Source organism: Oncorhynchus tshawytscha, linkage group LG12 (assembly GCF_018296145.1).
Source record: "Oncorhynchus tshawytscha isolate Ot180627B linkage group LG12, Otsh_v2.0, whole genome shotgun sequence".
Lineage (NCBI taxonomy): Eukaryota > Metazoa > Chordata > Actinopteri > Salmoniformes > Salmonidae > Oncorhynchus > Oncorhynchus tshawytscha.
The window spans coordinates 72,365,674-72,390,588 of record NC_056440.1 but is presented as its reverse complement, the minus strand read 5'-3'; the positions used below and the strand labels follow the sequence as shown (position 1 = coordinate 72,390,588).

At 50.6% G+C, this 24,915-nt stretch overlaps 1 protein-coding gene across 4 annotated transcripts in view; it reads right to left on the bottom strand.

Annotated features, from left to right (window-relative positions):
* The window catches only part of LOC112238946 (alpha-ketoglutarate-dependent dioxygenase FTO), a 277,608-nt gene that overhangs the window by 235,218 nt on the left and 17,475 nt on the right, over positions 1–24,915 (bottom strand). For all 4 annotated transcript variants that reach the window (XM_042331038.1, XM_042331039.1, XM_042331040.1 and 1 more), the window contains exon 2: positions 21,487–21,564. In XM_042331038.1, the coding sequence (XP_042186972.1) occupies positions 21,487–21,564 (78 nt within the window). The remainder of the gene's footprint in view (positions 1–21,486; positions 21,565–24,915) is intronic.

The following is a 24,915-nucleotide window of genomic DNA, read 5'->3' as shown; positions in this document are numbered from 1 at the left end:
TGGCAGAAGGTCTGGACTAGTACCAATGGCAATGGGATGACAGAAGGTCTGGACTAGTACCGATGGCAGTGGGATGACAGAAGGTCTGGACTAGTACCAATTGCAGTGGGATGACAGAAGGTCTGGACTAGTACCGATGGCAGTGGGATGACAGAAGGTCTGGACTAGTACCAATGGCAATGGGATGACAGAAGGTCCGGAATAGTACCAATGGCAGTGGGATGACAGAAGGTCTGGACTAGTACCGATGGCAGTGGGATGACAGAAGGTCTGGACTAGTACCAATGGCAATGGGATGACAGAAGGTCTGGACTAGTACCACTGACAGTGGGATGGCAGAAGGTCTGGACTAGTACCAATGGCAATGGGATGACAGAAGGTCTGGACTAGTACCGATGGCAGTGGGATGACAGAAGGTCTGGACTAGTACCAATGGCAATGGGATGACAGAAGGTCTGGACTAGTACCACTGACAGTGGGATGGCAGAAGGTCTGGACTAGTACCAATGGCAATGGGATGACAGAAGGTCTGGACTAGTACCAATGGGATGACAGAAGGTCTGGACTAGTACCACTGACAGTGGGATGGCAGAAGGTCTGGACTAGTACCAATGGCAATGGGATGACAGAAGGTCTGGACAAGTACCAATGGGATTACAGAAGGTATGGACTAGTGCCAATGGCAATGGGATGACAGAAGGCCTGGACTAGTACCAATGACAGTGGGATGGCAGAAGGTCTGGACTAGTACCAATGGCAATGGGATGACAGAAGGTCCGGAATAGTACCAATGGCAGTGGGATGACAGAAGGTCTGGACTAGTACCGATGGCAGTGGGATGACAGAAGGTCTGGACTAGTACCAATGGCAATGGGATGACAGAAGGTCTGGACTAGTACCACTGACAGTGGGATGGCAGAAGGTCTGGACTAGTACCAATGGCAATGGGATGACAGAAGGTCTGGACTAGTACCGATGGCAGTGGGATGACAGAAGGTCTGGACTAGTACCAATGGCAGTGGGATGACAGAAGGTCTGGACTAGTACCGATGGCAGTGGGATGACAGAAGGTCTGGACTAGTACCAATGGAAATGGGATGACAGAAGGTCCGGAATAGTACCAATGGCAGTGGGATGACAGAAGGTCTGGACTAGTACCGATGGCAGTGGGATGACAGAAGGTCTGGACTAGTACCAATGGCAATGGGATGACAGAAGGTCTGGACTAGTACCACTGACAGTGGGATGGCAGAAGGTCTGGACTAGTACCAATGGCAATGGGATGACAGAAGGTCTGGACTAGTACCGATGGCAGTGGGATGACAGAAGGTCTGGACTAGTACCAATGGCAATGGGATGACAGAAGGTCTGGACTAGTACCACTGACAGTGGGATGGCAGAAGGTCTGGACTAGTACCAATGGCAATGGGATGACAGAAGGTCTGGACTAGTACCAATGGGATGACAGAAGGTCTGGACTAGTACCACTGACAGTGGGATGGCAGAAGGTCTGGACTAGTACCAATGGCAATGGGATGACAGAAGGTCTGGACAAGTACCAATGGGATGACAGAAGGTATGGACTAGTGCCAATGGCAATGGGATGACAGAAGGCCTGGACTAGTACCAATGACAGTGGGATGGCAGAAGGTCTGGACTAGTACCAATGGCAATGGGATGACAGAAGGTCCGGAATAGTACCAATGGCAGTGGGATGACAGAAGGTCTGGACTAGTACCGATGGCAGTGGGATGACAGAAGGTCTGGACTAGTACCGATGGCAGTGGGATGACAGAAGGTCTGGACTAGTACCAATGGCAATGGGATGACAGAAGGTCTGGACTAGTACCACTGACAGTGGGATGGCAGAAGGTCTGGACTAGTACCAATGGCAATGGGATGACAGAAGGTCTGGACTAGTACCGATGGCAGTGGGATGACAGAAGGTCTGGACTAGTACCAATTGCAGTGGGATGACAGAAGGTCTGGACTAGTACCGATGGCAGTGGGATGACAGAAGGTCTGGACTAGTACCAATGGCAATGGGATGACAGAAGGTCCGGAATAGTACCAATGGCAGTGGGATGACAGAAGGTCTGGACTAGTACCGATGGCAGTGGGATGACAGAAGGTCTGGACTAGTACCAATGGCAATGGGATGACAGAAGGTCTGGACTAGTACCACTGACAGTGGGATGGCAGAAGGTCTGGACTAGTACCAATGGCAATGGGATGACAGAAGGTCTGGACTAGTACCGATGGCAGTGGGATGACAGAAGGTCTGGACTAGTACCAATGGCAATGGGATGACAGAAGGTCTGGACTAGTACCACTGACAGTGGGATGGCAGAAGGTCTGGACTAGTACCAATGGCAATGGGATGACAGAAGGTCTGGACTAGTACCAATGGGATGACAGAAGGTCTGGACTAGTACCACTGACAGTGGGATGGCAGAAGGTCTGGACTAGTACCAATGGCAATGGGATGACAGAAGGTCTGGACAAGTACCAATGGGATGACAGAAGGTATGGACTAGTGCCAATGGCAATGGGATGACAGAAGGCCTGGACTAGTACCAATGACAGTGGGATGGCAGAAGGTCTGGACTAGTACCAATGGCAATGGGATGACAGAAGGTCCGGAATAGTACCAATGGCAGTGGGATGACAGAAGGTCTGGACTAGTACCGATGGCAGTGGGATGACAGAAGGTCTGGACTAGTACCAATGGCAATGGGATGACAGAAGGTCTGGACTAGTACCACTGACAGTGGGATGGCAGAAGGTCTGGACTAGTACCAATGGCAATGGGATGACAGAAGGTCTGGACTAGTACCAATGGGATGACAGAAGGTCTGGACTAGTACCAATGGCAGTGGGATGACAGAAGGTCTGGACTAGTACCAATGGCAGTGGGATGACAGAAGGTCTGGATAAGTATCAATGGCAATGGGATGACAGAAGGTCTGGACTAGTACCAATGGGATGACAGAAGGTCTGGACTAGTACCAATGGCAGTGGGATGACAGAAGGTCTGGACTAGTACCAATGGCAGTGGGATGACAGAAGGTCTGGATTAGTACCAATGGGATGACAGAAGGTATGGACTAGTACCAATGGGATGACAGAAGGTCTGGACTAGTACCAATGGCAGTGGGATGACAGAAGGTCTGGACTAGTACCAATGACAGTGGGATGGCAGAAGGTCTGGACTAGTACCAATGGCAGTGGGATGACAGAAGGTCTGGACTAGTACCAATGGCAGTGGGATGACAGAAGGTCTGGACTAGTACCAATGGCAATGGGATGACAGAAGGTCCGGAATAGTACCAATGGCAATGGGATGACAGAAGGCCTGGACTAGTACCAATGACAGTGGGATGGCAGAAGGTCTGGACTAGTACCAATGGCAATGGGATGACAGAAGGTCTGGACTAGTACCAATGGCAGTGGGATGACAGAAGGTCTGGACTAGTACCGATGGCAGTGGGATGACAGAAGGTCTGGACTAGTACCAATGGCAATGGGATGACAGAAGGTCTGGACTAGTACCACTGACAGTGGGATGGCAGAAGGTCTGGACTAGTACCAATGGCAATGGGATGACAGAAGGTCTGGACTAGTACCAATGGGATGACAGAAGGTCTGGACTAGTACCACTGACAGTGGGATGGCAGAAGGTCTGGACTAGTACCAATGGCAATGGGATGACAGAAGGTCTGGACAAGTACCAATGGGATTACAGAAGGTATGGACTAGTGCCAATGGCAATGGGATGACAGAAGGCCTGGACTAGTACCAATGACAGTGGGATGGCAGAAGGTCTGGACTAGTACCAATGGCAATGGGATGACAGAAGGTCCGGAATAGTACCAATGGCAGTGGGATGACAGAAGGTCTGGACTAGTACCGATGGCAGTGGGATGACAGAAGGTCTGGACTAGTACCAATGGCAATGGGATGACAGAAGGTCTGGACTAGTACCACTGACAGTGGGATGGCAGAAGGTCTGGACTAGTACCAATGGCAATGGGATGACAGAAGGTCTGGACTAGTACCGATGGCAGTGGGATGACAGAAGGTCTGGACTAGTACCAATGGCAGTGGGATGACAGAAGGTCTGGACTAGTACCGATGGCAGTGGGATGACAGAAGGTCTGGACTAGTACCAATGGAAATGGGATGACAGAAGGTCCGGAATAGTACCAATGGCAGTGGGATGACAGAAGGTCTGGACTAGTACCGATGGCAGTGGGATGACAGAAGGTCTGGACTAGTACCAATGGCAATGGGATGACAGAAGGTCTGGACTAGTACCACTGACAGTGGGATGGCAGAAGGTCTGGACTAGTACCAATGGCAATGGGATGACAGAAGGTCTGGACTAGTACCGATGGCAGTGGGATGACAGAAGGTCTGGACTAGTACCAATGGCAATGGGATGACAGAAGGTCTGGACTAGTACCACTGACAGTGGGATGGCAGAAGGTCTGGACTAGTACCAATGGCAATGGGATGACAGAAGGTCTGGACTAGTACCAATGGGATGACAGAAGGTCTGGACTAGTACCACTGACAGTGGGATGGCAGAAGGTCTGGACTAGTACCAATGGCAATGGGATGACAGAAGGTCTGGACAAGTACCAATGGGATGACAGAAGGTATGGACTAGTGCCAATGGCAATGGGATGACAGAAGGCCTGGACTAGTACCAATGACAGTGGGATGGCAGAAGGTCTGGACTAGTACCAATGGCAATGGGATGACAGAAGGTCCGGAATAGTACCAATGGCAGTGGGATGACAGAAGGTCTGGACTAGTACCGATGGCAGTGGGATGACAGAAGGTCTGGACTAGTACCAATGGCAATGGGATGACAGAAGGTCTGGACTAGTACCACTGACAGTGGGATGGCAGAAGGTCTGGACTAGTACCAATGGCAATGGGATGACAGAAGGTCTGGACTAGTACCAATGGGATGACAGAAGGTCTGGACTAGTACCAATGGCAGTGGGATGACAGAAGGTCTGGACTAGTACCAATGGCAGTGGGATGACAGAAGGTCTGGATAAGTATCAATGGCAATGGGATGACAGAAGGTCTGGACTAGTACCAATGGGATGACAGAAGGTCTGGACTAGTACCAATGGCAGTGGGATGACAGAAGGTCTGGACTAGTACCAATGGCAGTGGGATGACAGAAGGTCTGGATTAGTACCAATGGGATGACAGAAGGTATGGACTAGTACCAATGGGATGACAGAAGGTCTGGACTAGTACCAATGGCAGTGGGATGACAGAAGGTCTGGACTAGTACCAATGACAGTGGGATGGCAGAAGGTCTGGACTAGTACCAATGGCAGTGGGATGACAGAAGGTCTGGACTAGTACCAATGGCAGTGGGATGACAGAAGGTCTGGACTAGTACCAATGGCAATGGGATGACAGAAGGTCCGGAATAGTACCAATGGCAATGGGATGACAGAAGGCCTGGACTAGTACCAATGACAGTGGGATGGCAGAAGGTCTGGACTAGTACCAATGGCAATGGGATGACAGAAGGTCTGGACTAGTACCAATGGCAGTGGGATGACAGAAGGTCTGGACTAGTACCGATGGCAGTGGGATGACAGAAGGTCTGGACTAGTACCAATGGCAATGGGATGACAGAAGGTCTGGACTAGTACCACTGACAGTGGGATGGCAGAAGGTCTGGACTAGTACCAATGGCAATGGGATGACAGAAGGTCTGGACTAGTACCAATGGGATGACAGAAGGTCTGGACTAGTACCACTGACAGTGGGATGGCAGAAGGTCTGGACTAGTACCAATGGCAATGGGATGACAGAAGGTCTGGACAAGTACCAATGGGATTACAGAAGGTATGGACTAGTGCCAATGGCAATGGGATGACAGAAGGCCTGGACTAGTACCAATGACAGTGGGATGGCAGAAGGTCTGGACTAGTACCAATGGCAATGGGATGACAGAAGGTCCGGAATAGTACCAATGGCAGTGGGATGACAGAAGGTCTGGACTAGTACCGATGGCAGTGGGATGACAGAAGGTCTGGACTAGTACCAATGGCAATGGGATGACAGAAGGTCTGGACTAGTACCACTGACAGTGGGATGGCAGAAGGTCTGGACTAGTACCAATGGCAATGGGATGACAGAAGGTCTGGACTAGTACCGATGGCAGTGGGATGACAGAAGGTCTGGACTAGTACCAATGGCAGTGGGATGACAGAAGGTCTGGACTAGTACCGATGGCAGTGGGATGACAGAAGGTCTGGACTAGTACCAATGGAAATGGGATGACAGAAGGTCCGGAATAGTACCAATGGCAGTGGGATGACAGAAGGTCTGGACTAGTACCGATGGCAGTGGGATGACAGAAGGTCTGGACTAGTACCAATGGCAATGGGATGACAGAAGGTCTGGACTAGTACCACTGACAGTGGGATGGCAGAAGGTCTGGACTAGTACCAATGGCAATGGGATGACAGAAGGTCTGGACTAGTACCGATGGCAGTGGGATGACAGAAGGTCTGGACTAGTACCAATGGCAATGGGATGACAGAAGGTCTGGACTAGTACCACTGACAGTGGGATGGCAGAAGGTCTGGACTAGTACCAATGGCAATGGGATGACAGAAGGTCTGGACTAGTACCAATGGGATGACAGAAGGTCTGGACTAGTACCACTGACAGTGGGATGGCAGAAGGTCTGGACTAGTACCAATGGCAATGGGATGACAGAAGGTCTGGACAAGTACCAATGGGATGACAGAAGGTATGGACTAGTGCCAATGGCAATGGGATGACAGAAGGCCTGGACTAGTACCAATGACAGTGGGATGGCAGAAGGTCTGGACTAGTACCAATGGCAATGGGATGACAGAAGGTCCGGAATAGTACCAATGGCAGTGGGATGACAGAAGGTCTGGACTAGTACCGATGGCAGTGGGATGACAGAAGGTCTGGACTAGTACCGATGGCAGTGGGATGACAAGGTCTGGACTAGTACCAATGGCAATGGGATGACAGAAGGTCTGGACTAGTACCACTGACAGTGGGATGGCAGAAGGTCTGGACTAGTACCAATGGCAATGGGATGACAGAAGGTCTGGACTAGTACCGATGGCATGGGATGACAGAAGGTCTGGACTAGTACCAATGGCAGTGGGATGACAGAAGGTCTGGACTAGTACCAATGGCAGTGGGATGACAGAAGGTCTGGACTAGTACCAATGGCAATGGGATGACAGAAGGTCTGGAATAGTACCAATGGCAGTGGGATGACAGAAGGTCTGGACTAGTACCGATGGCAGTGGGATGACAGAAGGTCTGGACTAGTACCAATGGCAATGGGATGACAGAAGGTCTGGACTAGTACCACTGACAGTGGGATGGCAGAAGGTCTGGACTAGTACCAATGGCAATGGGATGACAGAAGGTCTGGACTAGTACCGATGGCAGTGGGATGACAGAAGGTCTGGACTAGTACCAATGGCAATGGGATGACAGAACGGAATAGTACCAATGGCAATGGGATGACAGAAGGCCTGGACTAGTACCAATGACAGTGGGATGGCAGAAGGTCTGGACTAGTACCAATGGCAATGGGATGACAGAAGGTCTGGACTAGTACCAATGGCAGTGGGATGACAGAAGGTCTGGACTAGTACCGATGGCAGTGGGATGACAGAAGGTCTGGACTAGTACCAATGGCAATGGGATGACAGAAGGTCTGGACTAGTACCACTGACAGTGGGATGGCAGAAGGTCTGGACTAGTACCAATGGCAATGGGATGACAGAAGGTCTGGACTAGTACCAATGGGATGACAGAAGGTCTGGACTAGTACCACTGACAGTGGGATGGGATGTACCATGGCAATGGGATGACAGAAGGTCTGGACAAGTACCAATGGGATGACAGAAGGTATGGACTAGTGCCAATGGCAATGGGATGACAGAAGGCCTGGACTAGTACCAATGACAGTGGGATGGCAGAAGGTCTGGACTAGTACCAATGGCAATGGGATGACAGAAGGTCTGGAATAGTACCAATGGCAGTGGGATGACAGAAGGTCTGGACTAGTACCGATGGCAGTGGGATGACAGAAGGTCTGGACTAGTACCAATGGCAATGGGATGACAGAAGGTCTGGACTAGTACCACTGACAGTGGGATGGCAGAAGGTCTGGACTAGTACCAATGGCAATGGGATGACAGAAGGTCTGGACTAGTACCAATGGCAGTGGGATGACAGAAGGTCTGGACTAGTACCAATGGCAGTGGGATGACAGAAGGTCTGGACTAGTACCAATGGCAGTGGGATGACAGAAGGTCTGGACTAGTACCAATGGAAATGGGATGACAGAAGGTCCGGAATAGTACCAATGGCAGTGGGATGACAGAAGGTCTGGACTAGTACCGATGGCAGTGGGATGACAGAAGGTCTGGACTAGTACCAATGGCAATGGGATGACAGAAGGTCTGGACTAGTACCACTGACAGTGGGATGGCAGAAGGTCTGGACTAGTACCAATGGCAATGGGATGACAGAAGGTCTGGACTAGTACCGATGGCAGTGGGATGACAGAAGGTCTGGACTAGTACCAATGGCAATGGGATGACAGAAGGTCTGGACTAGTACCACTGACAGTGGGATGGCAGAAGGTCTGGACTAGTACCAATGGCAATGGGATGACAGAAGGTCTGGACTAGTACCAATGGGATGACAGAAGGTCTGGACTAGTACCACTGACAGTGGGATGGCAGAAGGTCTGGACTAGTACCAATGGCAATGGGATGACAGAAGGTCTGGACAAGTACCAATGGGATGACAGAAGGTATGGACTAGTGCCAATGGCAATGGGATGACAGAAGGCCTGGACTAGTACCAATGACAGTGGGATGGCAGAAGGTCTGGACTAGTACCAATGGCAATGGGATGACAGAAGGTCCGGAATAGTACCAATGGCAGTGGGATGACAGAAGGTCTGGACTAGTACCGATGGCAGTGGGATGACAGAAGGTCTGGACTAGTACCGATGGCAGTGGGATGACAGAAGGTCTGGACTAGTACCAATGGCAATGGGATGACAGAAGGTCTGGACTAGTACCACTGACAGTGGGATGGCAGAAGGTCTGGACTAGTACCAATGGCAATGGGATGACAGAAGGTCTGGACTAGTACCGATGGCAGTGGGATGACAGAAGGTCTGGACTAGTACCAATTGCAGTGGGATGACAGAAGGTCTGGACTAGTACCGATGGCAGTGGGATGACAGAAGGTCTGGACTAGTACCAATGGCAATGGGATGACAGAAGGTCCGGAATAGTACCAATGGCAGTGGGATGACAGAAGGTCTGGACTAGTACCGATGGCAGTGGGATGACAGAAGGTCTGGACTAGTACCAATGGCAATGGGATGACAGAAGGTCTGGACTAGTACCACTGACAGTGGGATGGCAGAAGGTCTGGACTAGTACCAATGGCAATGGGATGACAGAAGGTCTGGACTAGTACCGATGGCAGTGGGATGACAGAAGGTCTGGACTAGTACCAATGGCAATGGGATGACAGAAGGTCTGGACTAGTACCACTGACAGTGGGATGGCAGAAGGTCTGGACTAGTACCAATGGCAATGGGATGACAGAAGGTCTGGACTAGTACCAATGGGATGACAGAAGGTCTGGACTAGTACCACTGACAGTGGGATGGCAGAAGGTCTGGACTAGTACCAATGGCAATGGGATGACAGAAGGTCTGGACAAGTACCAATGGGATGACAGAAGGTATGGACTAGTGCCAATGGCAATGGGATGACAGAAGGCCTGGACTAGTACCAATGACAGTGGGATGGCAGAAGGTCTGGACTAGTACCAATGGCAATGGGATGACAGAAGGTCCGGAATAGTACCAATGGCAGTGGGATGACAGAAGGTCTGGACTAGTACCGATGGCAGTGGGATGACAGAAGGTCTGGACTAGTACCAATGGCAATGGGATGACAGAAGGTCTGGACTAGTACCACTGACAGTGGGATGGCAGAAGGTCTGGACTAGTACCAATGGCAATGGGATGACAGAAGGTCTGGACTAGTACCAATGGGATGACAGAAGGTCTGGACTAGTACCAATGGCAGTGGGATGACAGAAGGTCTGGACTAGTACCAATGGCAGTGGGATGACAGAAGGTCTGGATAAGTATCAATGGCAATGGGATGACAGAAGGTCTGGACTAGTACCAATGGGATGACAGAAGGTCTGGACTAGTACCAATGGCAGTGGGATGACAGAAGGTCTGGACTAGTACCAATGGCAGTGGGATGACAGAAGGTCTGGATTAGTACCAATGGGATGACAGAAGGTATGGACTAGTACCAATGGGATGACAGAAGGTCTGGACTAGTACCAATGGCAGTGGGATGACAGAAGGTCTGGACTAGTACCAATGACAGTGGGATGGCAGAAGGTCTGGACTAGTACCAATGGCAGTGGGATGACAGAAGGTCTGGACTAGTACCAATGGCAGTGGGATGACAGAAGGTCTGGACTAGTACCAATGGCAATGGGATGACAGAAGGTCCGGAATAGTACCAATGGCAATGGGATGACAGAAGGCCTGGACTAGTACCAATGACAGTGGGATGGCAGAAGGTCTGGACTAGTACCAATGGCAATGGGATGACAGAAGGTCTGGACTAGTACCAATGGCAGTGGGATGACAGAAGGTCTGGACTAGTACCGATGGCAGTGGGATGACAGAAGGTCTGGACTAGTACCAATGGCAATGGGATGACAGAAGGTCTGGACTAGTACCACTGACAGTGGGATGGCAGAAGGTCTGGACTAGTACCAATGGCAATGGGATGACAGAAGGTCTGGACTAGTACCAATGGGATGACAGAAGGTCTGGACTAGTACCACTGACAGTGGGATGGCAGAAGGTCTGGACTAGTACCAATGGCAATGGGATGACAGAAGGTCTGGACAAGTACCAATGGGATTACAGAAGGTATGGACTAGTGCCAATGGCAATGGGATGACAGAAGGCCTGGACTAGTACCAATGACAGTGGGATGGCAGAAGGTCTGGACTAGTACCAATGGCAATGGGATGACAGAAGGTCCGGAATAGTACCAATGGCAGTGGGATGACAGAAGGTCTGGACTAGTACCGATGGCAGTGGGATGACAGAAGGTCTGGACTAGTACCAATGGCAATGGGATGACAGAAGGTCTGGACTAGTACCACTGACAGTGGGATGGCAGAAGGTCTGGACTAGTACCAATGGCAATGGGATGACAGAAGGTCTGGACTAGTACCGATGGCAGTGGGATGACAGAAGGTCTGGACTAGTACCAATGGCAGTGGGATGACAGAAGGTCTGGACTAGTACCGATGGCAGTGGGATGACAGAAGGTCTGGACTAGTACCAATGGAAATGGGATGACAGAAGGTCCGGAATAGTACCAATGGCAGTGGGATGACAGAAGGTCTGGACTAGTACCGATGGCAGTGGGATGACAGAAGGTCTGGACTAGTACCAATGGCAATGGGATGACAGAAGGTCTGGACTAGTACCACTGACAGTGGGATGGCAGAAGGTCTGGACTAGTACCAATGGCAATGGGATGACAGAAGGTCTGGACTAGTACCGATGGCAGTGGGATGACAGAAGGTCTGGACTAGTACCAATGGCAATGGGATGACAGAAGGTCTGGACTAGTACCACTGACAGTGGGATGGCAGAAGGTCTGGACTAGTACCAATGGCAATGGGATGACAGAAGGTCTGGACTAGTACCAATGGGATGACAGAAGGTCTGGACTAGTACCACTGACAGTGGGATGGCAGAAGGTCTGGACTAGTACCAATGGCAATGGGATGACAGAAGGTCTGGACAAGTACCAATGGGATGACAGAAGGTATGGACTAGTGCCAATGGCAATGGGATGACAGAAGGCCTGGACTAGTACCAATGACAGTGGGATGGCAGAAGGTCTGGACTAGTACCAATGGCAATGGGATGACAGAAGGTCCGGAATAGTACCAATGGCAGTGGGATGACAGAAGGTCTGGACTAGTACCGATGGCAGTGGGATGACAGAAGGTCTGGACTAGTACCAATGGCAATGGGATGACAGAAGGTCTGGACTAGTACCACTGACAGTGGGATGGCAGAAGGTCTGGACTAGTACCAATGGCAATGGGATGACAGAAGGTCTGGACTAGTACCAATGGGATGACAGAAGGTCTGGACTAGTACCAATGGCAGTGGGATGACAGAAGGTCTGGACTAGTACCAATGGCAGTGGGATGACAGAAGGTCTGGATAAGTATCAATGGCAATGGGATGACAGAAGGTCTGGACTAGTACCAATGGGATGACAGAAGGTCTGGACTAGTACCAATGGCAGTGGGATGACAGAAGGTCTGGACTAGTACCAATGGCAGTGGGATGACAGAAGGTCTGGATTAGTACCAATGGGATGACAGAAGGTATGGACTAGTACCAATGGGATGACAGAAGGTCTGGACTAGTACCAATGGCAGTGGGATGACAGAAGGTCTGGACTAGTACCAATGACAGTGGGATGGCAGAAGGTCTGGACTAGTACCAATGGCAGTGGGATGACAGAAGGTCTGGACTAGTACCAATGGCAGTGGGATGACAGAAGGTCTGGACTAGTACCAATGGCAATGGGATGACAGAAGGTCTGGAATAGTACCAATGGCAATGGGATGACAGAAGGCCTGGACTAGTACCAATGACAGTGGGATGGCAGAAGGTCTGGACTAGTACCAATGGCAATGGGATGACAGAAGGTCTGGACTAGTACCAATGGCAGTGGGATGACAGAAGGTCTGGACTAGTACCGATGGCAGTGGGATGACAGAAGGTCTGGACTAGTACCAATGGCAATGGGATGACAGAAGGTCTGGACTAGTACCACTGACAGTGGGATGGCAGAAGGTCTGGACTAGTACCAATGGCAATGGGATGACAGAAGGTCTGGACTAGTACCAATGGGATGACAGAAGGTCTGGACTAGTACCACTGACAGTGGGATGGCAGAAGGTCTGGACTAGTACCAATGGCAATGGGATGACAGAAGGTCTGGACAAGTACCAATGGGATTACAGAAGGTATGGACTAGTGCCAATGGCAATGGGATGACAGAAGGCCTGGACTAGTACCAATGACAGTGGGATGGCAGAAGGTCTGGACTAGTACCAATGGCAATGGGATGACAGAAGGTCCGGAATAGTACCAATGGCAGTGGGATGACAGAAGGTCTGGACTAGTACCGATGGCAGTGGGATGACAGAAGGTCTGGACTAGTACCAATGGCAATGGGATGACAGAAGGTCTGGACTAGTACCACTGACAGTGGGATGGCAGAAGGTCTGGACTAGTACCAATGGCAATGGGATGACAGAAGGTCTGGACTAGTACCAATGACAGTGGGATGGCAGAAGGTCTGGACTAGTACCAATGGCAATGGGATGACAGAAGGTCTGGAATAGTACCAATGGCAGTGGGATGACAGAAGGTCTGGACTAGTACCGATGGCAGTGGGATGACAGAAGGTCTGGACTAGTACCAATGGCAATGGGATGACAGAAGGTCTGGACTAGTACCACTGACAGTGGGATGGCAGAAGGTCTGGACTAGTACCAATGGCAATGGGATGACAACTAGTACCAATGGGATGACAGAAGGTCTGGACTAGTACCAATGGCAGTGGGATGACAGAAGGTCTGGACTAGTACCAATGGCAGTGGGATGACAGAAGGTCTGGATAAGTATCAATGGCAATGGGATGACAGAAGGTCTGGACTAGTACCAATGGGATGACAGAAGGTCTGGACTAGTACCAATGGCAGTGGGATGACAGAAGGTCTGGATTAGTACCAATGGGATGACAGAAGGTATGGACTAGTACCAATGGGATGACAGAAGGTCTGGACTAGTACCAATGGCAGTGGGATGACAGAAGGTCTGGACTAGTACCAATGACAGTGGGATGGCAGAAGGTCTGGACTAGTACCAATGGCAGTGGGATGACAGAAGGTCTGGACTAGTACCAATGGCAGTGGGATGACAGAAGGTCTGGACTAGTACCAATGGCAATGGGATGACAGAAGGTCCTGGAATAGTACCAATGGCAATGGGATGACAGAAGGCCTGGACTAGTACCAATGACAGTGGGATGGCAGAAGGTCTGGACTAGTACCAATGGCAATGGGATGACAGAAGGTCTGGACTAGTACCAATGGCAGTGGGATGACAGAAGGTCTGGACTAGTACCGATGGCAGTGGGATGACAGAAGGTCTGGACTAGTACCAATGGCAATGGGATGACAGAAGGTCTGGACTAGTACCACTGACAGTGGGATGGCAGAAGGTCTGGACTAGTACCAATGGCAATGGGATGACAGAAGGTCTGGACTAGTACCAATGGGATGACAGAAGGTCTGGACTAGTACCACTGACAGTGGGATGGCAGAAGGTCTGGACTAGTACCAATGGCAATGGGATGACAGAAGGTCTGGACTAGTACCAATGGGATGACAGAAGGTCTGGACTAGTACCACTGACAGTGGGATGGCAGAAGGTCTGGACAAGTACCAATGGGATTACAGAAGGTATGGACTAGTGCCAATGGCAATGGGATGACAGAAGGCCTGGACTAGTACCAATGACAGTGGGATGGCAGAAGGTCTGGACTAGTACCAATGGCAATGGGATGACAGAAGGTCCGGAATAGTACCAATGGCAGTGGGATGACAGAAGGTCTGGACTAGTACCGATGGCAGTGGGATGACAGAAGGTCTGGACTAGTACCAATGGCAATGGGATGACAGAAGGTCTGGACTAGTACCACTGACAGTGGGATGACAGAAGGTCCGGAATAGTACCAATGGCAGTGGGATGACAGAAGGTCTGGACTAGTACCGATGGCAGTGGGATGACAGAAGGTCTGGACTAGTACCAATGGCAATGGGATGACAGAAGGTCTGGACTAGTACCACTGACAGTGGGATGGCAGAAGGTCTGGACTAGTACCAATGGCAATGGGATGACAGAAGGTCTGGACTAGTACCGATGGCAGTGGGATGACAGAAGGTCTGGACTAGTACCAATGGCAATGGGATGACAGAAGGTCTGGACTAGTACCACTGACAGTGGGATGGCAGAAGGTCTGGACTAGTACCAATGGCAATGGGATGACAGAAGATCTGGACTAGTACCAATGGGATGACAGAAGGTCTGGACTAGTACCACTGACAGTGGGATGGCAGAAGGTCTGGACTAGTACCAATGGCAATGGGATGACAGAAGGTCTGGACAAGTACCAATGGGATGACAGAAGGTATGGACTAGTGCCAATGGCAATGGGATGACAGAAGGCCTGGACTAGTACCAATGACAGTGGGATGGCAGAAGGTCTGGACTAGTACCAATGGCAATGGGATGACAGAAGGTCCGGAATAGTACCAATGGCAGTGGGATGACAGAAGGTCTGGACTAGTACCGATGGCAGTGGGATGACAGAAGGTCTGGACTAGTACCAATGGCAATGGGATGACAGAAGGTCTGGACTAGTACCACTGACAGTGGGATGGCAGAAGGTCTGGACTAGTACCAATGGCAATGGGATGACAGAAGGTCTGGACTAGTACCAATGGGATGACAGAAGGTCTGGACTAGTACCAATGGCAGTGGGATGACAGAAGGTCTGGACTAGTACCAATGGCAGTGGGATGACAGAAGGTCTGGATAAGTATCAATGGCAATGGGATGACAGAAGGTCTGGACTAGTACCAATGGGATGACAGAAGGTCTGGACTAGTACCAATGGCAGTGGGATGACAGAAGGTCTGGACTAGTACCAATGGCAGTGGGATGACAGAAGGTCTGGATTAGTACCAATGGGATGACAGAAGGTATGGACTAGTACCAATGGGATGACAGAAGGTCTGGACTAGTACCAATGGCAGTGGGATGACAGAAGGTCTGGACTAGTACCAATGACAGTGGGATGGCAGAAGGTCTGGACTAGTACCAATGGCAGTGGGATGACAGAAGGTCTGGACTAGTACCAATGGCAGTGGGATGACAGAAGGTCTGGACTAGTACCAATGGCAATGGGATGACAGAAGGTCCGGGATAGTACCAATGGCAATGGGATGACAGAAGGCCTGGACTAGTACCAATGACAGTGGGATGGCAGAAGGTCTGGACTAGTACCAATGGCAATGGGATGACAGAAGGTCTGGACTAGTACCAATGGCAGTGGGATGACAGAAGGTCTGGACTAGTACCGATGGCAGTGGGATGACAGAAGGTCTGGACTAGTACCAATGGCAATGGGATGACAGAAGGTCTGGACTAGTACCACTGACAGTGGGATGGCAGAAGGTCTGGACTAGTACCAATGGCAATGGGATGACAGAAGGTCTGGACTAGTACCAATGGGATGACAGAAGGTCTGGACTAGTACCACTGACAGTGGGATGGCAGAAGGTCTGGACTAGTACCAATGGCAATGGGATGACAGAAGGTCTGGACAAGTACCAATGGGATTACAGAAGGTATGGACTAGTGCCAATGGCAATGGGATGACAGAAGGCCTGGACTAGTACCAATGACAGTGGGATGGCAGAAGGTCTGGACTAGTACCAATGGCAATGGGATGACAGAAGGTCCGGAATAGTACCAATGGCAGTGGGATGACAGAAGGTCTGGACTAGTACCGATGGCAGTGGGATGACAGAAGGTCTGGACTAGTACCAATGGCAATGGGATGACAGAAGGTCTGGACTAGTACCACTGACAGTGGGATGGCAGAAGGTCTGGACTAGTACCAATGGCAATGGGATGACAGAAGGTCTGGACTAGTACCGATGGCAGTGGGATGACAGAAGGTCTGGACTAGTACCAATGGCAGTGGGATGACAGAAGGTCTGGACTAGTACCGATGGCAGTGGGATGACAGAAGGTCTGGACTAGTACCAATGGCAATGGGATGACAGAAGGTCCGGAATAGTACCAATGGCAGTGGGATGACAGAAGGTCTGGACTAGTACCGATGGCAGTGGGATGACAGAAGGTCTGGACTAGTACCAATGGCAATGGGATGACAGAAGGTCTGGACTAGTACCACTGACAGTGGGATGGCAGAAGGTCTGGACTAGTACCAATGGCAATGGGATGACAGAAGGTCTGGACTAGTACCGATGGCAGTGGGATGACAGAAGGTCTGGACTAGTACCAATGGCAATGGGATGACAGAAGGTCTGGACTAGTACCACTGACAGTGGGATGGCAGAAGGTCTGGACTAGTACCAATGGCAATGGGATGACAGAAGGTCTGGACTAGTACCAATGGGATGACAGAAGGTCTGGACTAGTACCACTGACAGTGGGATGGCAGAAGGTCTGGACTAGTACCAATGGCAATGGGATGACAGAAGGTCCGGAATAGTACCAATGGCAGTGGGATGACAGAAGGTCTGGACTAGTACCGATGGCAGTGGGATGACAGAAGGTCTGGACTAGTACCAATGGCAATGGGATGACAGAAGGTCTGGACTAGTACCACTGACAGTGGGATGGCAGAAGGTCTGGACTAGTACCAATGGCAATGGGATGACAGAAGGTCTGGACTAGTACCGATGGCAGTGGGATGACAGAAGGTCTGGACTAGTACCAATGGCAGTGGGATGACAGAAGGTCTGGACTAGTACCGATGGCAGTGGGATGACAGAAGGTCTGGACTAGTACCAATGGCAATGGGATGACAGAAGGTCCGGAATAGTACCAATGGCAGTGGGATGACAGAAGGTCTGGACTAGTACCGATGGCAGTGGGATGACAGAAGGTCTGGACTAGTACCAATGGCAATGGGATGACAGAAGGTCTGGACTAGTACCACTGACAGTGGGATGGCAGAAGGTCTGGACTAGTACCAATGGCAATGGGATGACAGAAGGTCTGGACTAGTACCGATGGCAGTGGGATGACAGAAGGTCTGGACTAGTACCAATGGCAATGGGATGACAGAAGGTCTGGACTAGTACCACTGACAGTGGGATGGCAGAAGGTCTGGACTAGTACCAATGGCAATGGGATGACAGAAGGTCTGGACTAGTACCAATGGGATGACAGAAGGTCTGGACTAGTACCACTGACAGTGGGATGGCAGAAGGTCTGGACTAGTACCAATGGCAATGGGATGACAGAAGGTCTTGACAAGTACCAATGGGATGACAGAAGGTATGGACTAGTGCCAATGGCAATGGGATGACAGAAGGCCTGGACTAGTACCAATGACAGTGGGATGGCAGAAGGTCTGGACTAGTACCAATGGCAATGGGATGACAGAAGGTCCGGAATAGTACCAATGGCAGTGGGATGACAGAAGGTCTGGACTAGTACCGATGGCAGTGGGATGACAGAAGGTCTGGACTAGTACCAATGGCAATGGGATGACAGAAGGTCTGGACTAGTACCACTGACAGTGGGATGGCAGAAGGTCTGGACTAGTACCAATGGCAATGGGATGACAGAAGGTCTGGACTAGTACCAATGGGATGACAGAAGGTCTGGACTAGTACCAATGGCAGTGGGATGACAGAAGGTCTGGACTAGTACCAATGGCAGTGGGATGACAGAAGGTCTGGATAAGTATCAATGGCAATGGGATGACAGAAGGTCTGGACTAGTACCAATGGGATGACAGAAGGTCTGGACTAGTACCAATGGCAGTGGGATGACAGAAGGTCTGGACTAGTACCAATGGCAGTGGGATGACAGAAGGTCTGGATTAGTACCAATGGTATGACAGAAGGTATGGACTAGTACCAATGGGATGACAGAAGGTCTGGACTAGTACCAATGGCAGTGGGATGACAGAAGGTCTGGACTAGTACCAATGACAGTGGGATGGCAGAAGGTCTGGACTAGTACCAATGGCAGTGGGATGACAGAAGGTCTGGACTAGTACCAATGGCAGTGGGATGACAGAAGGTCTGGACTAGTACCAATGGCAATGGGATGACAGAAGGTCCGGAATAGTACCAATGGCAATGGGATGACAGAAGGCCTGGACTAGTACCAATGACAGTGGGATGGCAGAAGGTCTGGACTAGTACCAATGGCAATGGGATGACAGAAGGTCTGGTCTAGTACCAATGGCAGTGGGATGACAGAAGGTCTGGACTAGTACCGATGGCAGTGGGATGACAGAAGGTCTGGACTAGTACCAATGGCAATGGGATGACAGAAGGTCTGGACTAGTACCACTGACAGTGGGATGGGCAGAAGGTCTGGACTAGTACCAATGGCAATGGGATGACAGAAGGTCTGGACTAGTACCAATGGGATGACAGAAGGTCTGGACTAGTACCACTGACAGTGGGATGGCAGAAGGTCTGGACTAGTACCAATGGCAATGGGATGACAGAAGGTCTGGACAAGTACCAATGGGATTACAGAAGGTATGGACTAGTGCCAATGGCAATGGGATGACAGAAGGCCTGGACTAGTACCAATGACAGTGGGATGGCAGAAGGTCTGGACTAGTACCAATGGCAATGGGATGACAGAAGGTCCGGAATAGTACCAATGGCAGTGGGATGACAGAAGGTCTGGACTAGTACCGATGGCAGTGGGATGACAGAAGGTCTGGACTAGTACCAATGGCAATGGGATGACAGAAGGTCTGGACTAGTACCACTGACAGTGGGATGGCAGAAGGTCTGGACTAGTACCAATGGCAATGGGATGACAGAAGGTCTGGACTAGTACCGATGGCAGTGGGATGACAGAAGGTCTGGACTAGTACCAATGGCAGTGGGATGACAGAAGGTCTGGACTAGTACCGATGGCAGTGGGATGACAGAAGGTCTGGACTAGTACCAATGGCAATGGGATGACAGAAGGTCCGGAATAGTACCAATGGCAGTGGGATGACAGAAGGTCTGGACTAGCACCGATGGCAGTGGGATGACAGAAGGTCTGGACTAGTACCAATGGCAATGGGATGACAGAAGGTCTGGACTAGTACCACTGACAGTGGGATGGCAGAAGGTCTGGACTAGTACCAATGGCAATGGGATGACAGAAGATCTGGACTAGTACCGATGGCAGTGGGATGACAGAAGGTCTGGACTAGTACCAATGGCAATGGGATGACAGAAGGTCTGGACTAGTACCACTGACAGTGGGATGGCAGAAGGTCTGGACTAGTACCAATGGCAATGGGATGACAGAAGGTCTGGACTAGTACCAATGGGATGACAGAAGGTCTGGACTAGTACCACTGACAGTGGGATGGCAGAAGGTCTGGACTAGTACCAATGGCAATGGGATGACAGAAGGTCTGGACAAGTACCAATGGGATGACAGAAGGTATGGACTAGTGCCAATGGCAATGGGATGACAGAAGGCCTGGACTAGTACCAATGACAGTGGGATGGCAGAAGGTCTGGACTAGTACCAATGGCAATGGGATGACAGAAGGTCCGGAATAGTACCAATGGCAGTGGGATGACAGAAGGTCTGGACTAGTACCGATGGCAGTGGGATGACAGAAGGTCTGGACTAGTACCAATGGCAATGGGATGACAGAAGGTCTGGACTAGTACCACTGACAGTGGGATGGCAGAAGGTCTGGACTAGTACCAATGGCAATGGGATGACAGAAGGTCTGGACTAGTACCAATGGGATGACAGAAGGTCTGGACTAGTACCAATGGCAGTGGGATGACAGAAGGTCTGGACTAGTACCAATGGCAGTGGGATGACAGAAGGTCTGGATAAGTATCAATGGCAATGGGATGACAGAAGGTCTGGACTAGTACCAATGGGATGACAGAAGGTCTGGACTAGTACCAATGGCAGTGGGATGACAGAAGGTCTGGACTAGTACCAATGGCAGTGGGATGACAGAAGGTCTGGATTAGTACCAATGGGATGACAGAAGGTATGGACTAGTACCAATGGGATGACAGAAGGTCTGGACTAGTACCAATGGCAGTGGGATGACAGAAGGTCTGGACTAGTACCAATGGGATGACAGAAGGTCTGGACTAGTACCAATGGCAGTGGGATGACAGAAGGTCTGGACTAGTACCAATGGCAGTGGGATGACAGAAGGTCTGGACTAGTATCAATGGCAGTGGGATGACAGAAGGTCTGGACTAGTACCAATGGCAGTGGGATGACAGAAGGTCTGGACTAGTACCAATGGCAGTGGGATGACAGAAGGTCTGGACTAGTACCAATGGCAGTGGGATGACAGAAGGTCTGGACTAGTACCAATGGCAGTGGGATGACAGAAGGTCTGGACTAGTACCAATGGGATGACAGAAGGTCTGGACTAGTGCCAATGGCAGTGGGATGACAGAAGGTCAACAGTGGTCTGGACTCTGGACCAGCCTGACTGACTGACTCACCAGCTGTTGGAAGCCATGGTCTGAGGGCCCGAGGTAGGGGATGCGCTGGTCTCCTAGCTCCTGCAGCAGCCTGCGCCTCTGGAGAAGAGGAAACCAGACACAGGTCAGTACACAAAGGTCAGCAAAGATGCACACGTCATGATGAATTTACAGGTAATGACATGTACGATAGAAGAGAACAGATGAATCCAGGGTTTTGGGAGTTGACGAATGCATTAGCCTACATTTAAACTGAGACTGGAGCAGCAGCATCCCATTTAATTCAACCTCCCCAGATGATATCCATTGACCATCCCATAGTCCCCTAGCTTCATTGTCGTCTCACATTTTTATGATTTCTGGGTTCTGCAGTGGGGTTCCTCACAACCTTATAAAGAATGCCCTGCTGCGTTCTGCGTACTGGCTCCCTCCTATAAAGACCCAACCTGGTGGAAGGATCAAAGCCCTTTCATTGGCTCACATTCCATTCCGACCTGTAAATCCAATGGCAACCAGCGTAAAACTGCGATACCCAAATAAATTTCAAGTGCCGAACCCTCCCCTCCCCTCACCTCCTTCCCTCCCTCCATCCATCTCTCCCGTCTGCGTCCCTCCGTCCTTTATCCTCTCCCCACAGGTGCACACACCCCACACCCCTGTCAGCCACTGGCTGGCTGAGAGCCGGCGGGCGAGAGTGCCATGTCAGTGACCCGCTCCTGCCTTTAAACCTTTAAATGTGCTGTGGACACCGGTGTGAACGCTTCGCCCCGCCCCTTGCCGCACAGCTTCCCCGCATCAGCAGTGAGCAAAGCTCCGAGCAGAGGGAAGGCTGTGAGGTTTAAGGACAGCAGGCCTCGTATATATTCCCAGACATTTACTACATGCGTTTCACATTTCTGCCGGCCTAATAATGCCAGAGACCTCATGCGGGACGCGGGGGAATGTGAGAGTCCAGACCGCCAAAATATGTCCTGACTTTTAGAGTGAAATAAAATGTCCTGTTAAGAACATTAAAGTGTACGCTTAAAAAGGTTGTGTCCTGAATGACTCAAAAGAGGGCTGGATCAAAAAGTGGACAAACAGAAAAGGTATGTGCATGAATACAGAGGAAAATGTGAAATGTCAGTATGGGAGACGGAGACGGAGAACCTATTAGCTTTATGTTGTTAGTATATTTCCCTTCAGGGGGCTACAGCTTTATCTGCAGACTAAACAACACCAACACCATCAACTACAACACCACCAAACACCAACAACTACAAAACCACCAACTACACCAATAACACCACCACCACCAACACCACCCCCACCATCAACTACAACACCACCAACTACACCAATAACACCACCACCACCATTAACTACAACACCAACAACTACACCAATAACACCACCAATTACACCACCACCATCAACTACAACACCACCACCACCTACAACACCACCAACTACACCAATAACACCACCGACAACAACAATACCACCAATAACACCAACACCACTAACAACAACACCACCACCAATAACACCACCACCACCAATAACACCACCAACACAAACAGGATGCACATGGGCTTCCAGACAGGCCGGCACTCTAAGTTATTCAATTTAGAGTGGAACTAACAAAAAGAGAGGAAAACTGGTCCACAGACAAAGTGAATCTACAACACAAAACAACATACACTATTCATGGCCAGTCTGTGTTCAAAGGGCCAGGAAGAAGAGCAGAGGAGGAAAACTGACGCACATTCATTGGTGTCAAAATCCTGCAGAAGCTTCAGGATGTTAAACCTGCGTGTGTGTGTGTGTGTGTGTCCAGTGTGTGTCCAGTGTGGGGGTGTTTTTCTGTGATGTGTGAGCATGAGTAAGGGGGCAGTGTGGTGTGTTCCCTGTGTGTGTAACCAGTGTGTGTTGTTCCTGTATGTATGTGTGTACAAGGCTGGTTGGTAGGCCGTTGCCAACTTGACCTTAAGAGCACATTGCCCTGTGTGATGAGCATGCAGGCAAACACATACACACACACTCACACACACACACACACACACACACACACACACACACACACAGACACACACACACAACTGGGCTGGATAGCACACTGCCTCAGCTCCAATCGCACACAACCGGGCTGTCACGCACATGTCGAATACATCAAGCCACTCAGAAATTCCACAGGAAAAAAAGACAACCCCAGCCCTCTGTAGCAGATGGGCTCTCATTTCCTCCTCTCTTCTCGTCTCTCCTCTGCTCTCATCTCCTCTCCTCCCATCTCCCTGTATATCAGAGCAGGCTCACTGTCAGTTAGAGACGCTGCTTTTCCACCCAGCATAAGAAACCAGATTACCAATCCCATAAAAACAATGACATGGATGATTTAATCTCTCTCTGTTGACGGGATTAAAGTCCCCTTGGCCAGACTGTTCATCACATAAATAGGGGGTCTGTTCTCTCAGATCTGGACATGAGAGGGAAATCAAACGGCTGGTAATTTAGATTTTTGACACTTTATTGAGTAGATTAATGTCCAGTGCTTAGATCATTATGGCTCAAAATAACTAAGAAAATAACATGTCTACATTAAAATTGCTGGTGGCAGTGGAGAAGAGCTTGTTTCCTCTGAGAGGGTGGTTTGTCTGAGGACTACCCCCATGTGTCCAGCATAACCCTGAGGAACCCTGGGTCCCAATGGACTGGTTTTGACTCGGGTTGCTATGCTGTAACAATCAGAACCAAAGTCGGGGTGTAGGCGGAACCAGACCTCCAACCAGTAGATGGCGTTCTACAGAGAGCCCTGGGGAGTTTAATCCTTGACAGCCAACCCCAGCCCCCTCTCATCCCCACGATGACGCATTGAGATTTAGCTGCCTAATAGAGCGCTTTGTTTAGGAAGCAAACAATTGGTACTTGTGTGACACCGATTTCAGAAAATGGTCTCCTCCTGCAAAAGTGCCGGTGAATGAGGTATTTTGCCAAGTCTCCTGTAGAACATCAGCCTCAAACAGGGAGACAGGCGAAAACATCAAATGTGCTACCGCCCCGTTTTCATTTGGCATGCTGTTGCAGAATGTGGGGAGTGGGTGTGGGGCGGCCAGTGGAAAGGAGGATGGCAGGAAGGCCAGGGAGTGCCCACTTTGGACCGGGGGAAGCGAGGGGTGAAGAGAGAGACCAAACGGACAAGGCAACAAGCCTGCTGTGAGGAGTAAGGAGCGGGTAGCCCCCGGACCTCCACCCCTCAGGTCCTCCATGCCCAAGCCCCCAAGACCTCCACCCCCAGCCCCCAGGCCCTCCACCCCTCAGGTCCTCCACCCCCCAGCCCCCGGACCTCCACCCCTCAGGTCCTCCATGCCCAAGACCCCTGGACCTCCACCCACCCAGGACCTCCAGCCCCCAGGACCTCCACCCTCCAGCTCCTCCACGCCCCAGCCCCCAGGACTTCCACGTCCCAGCCCC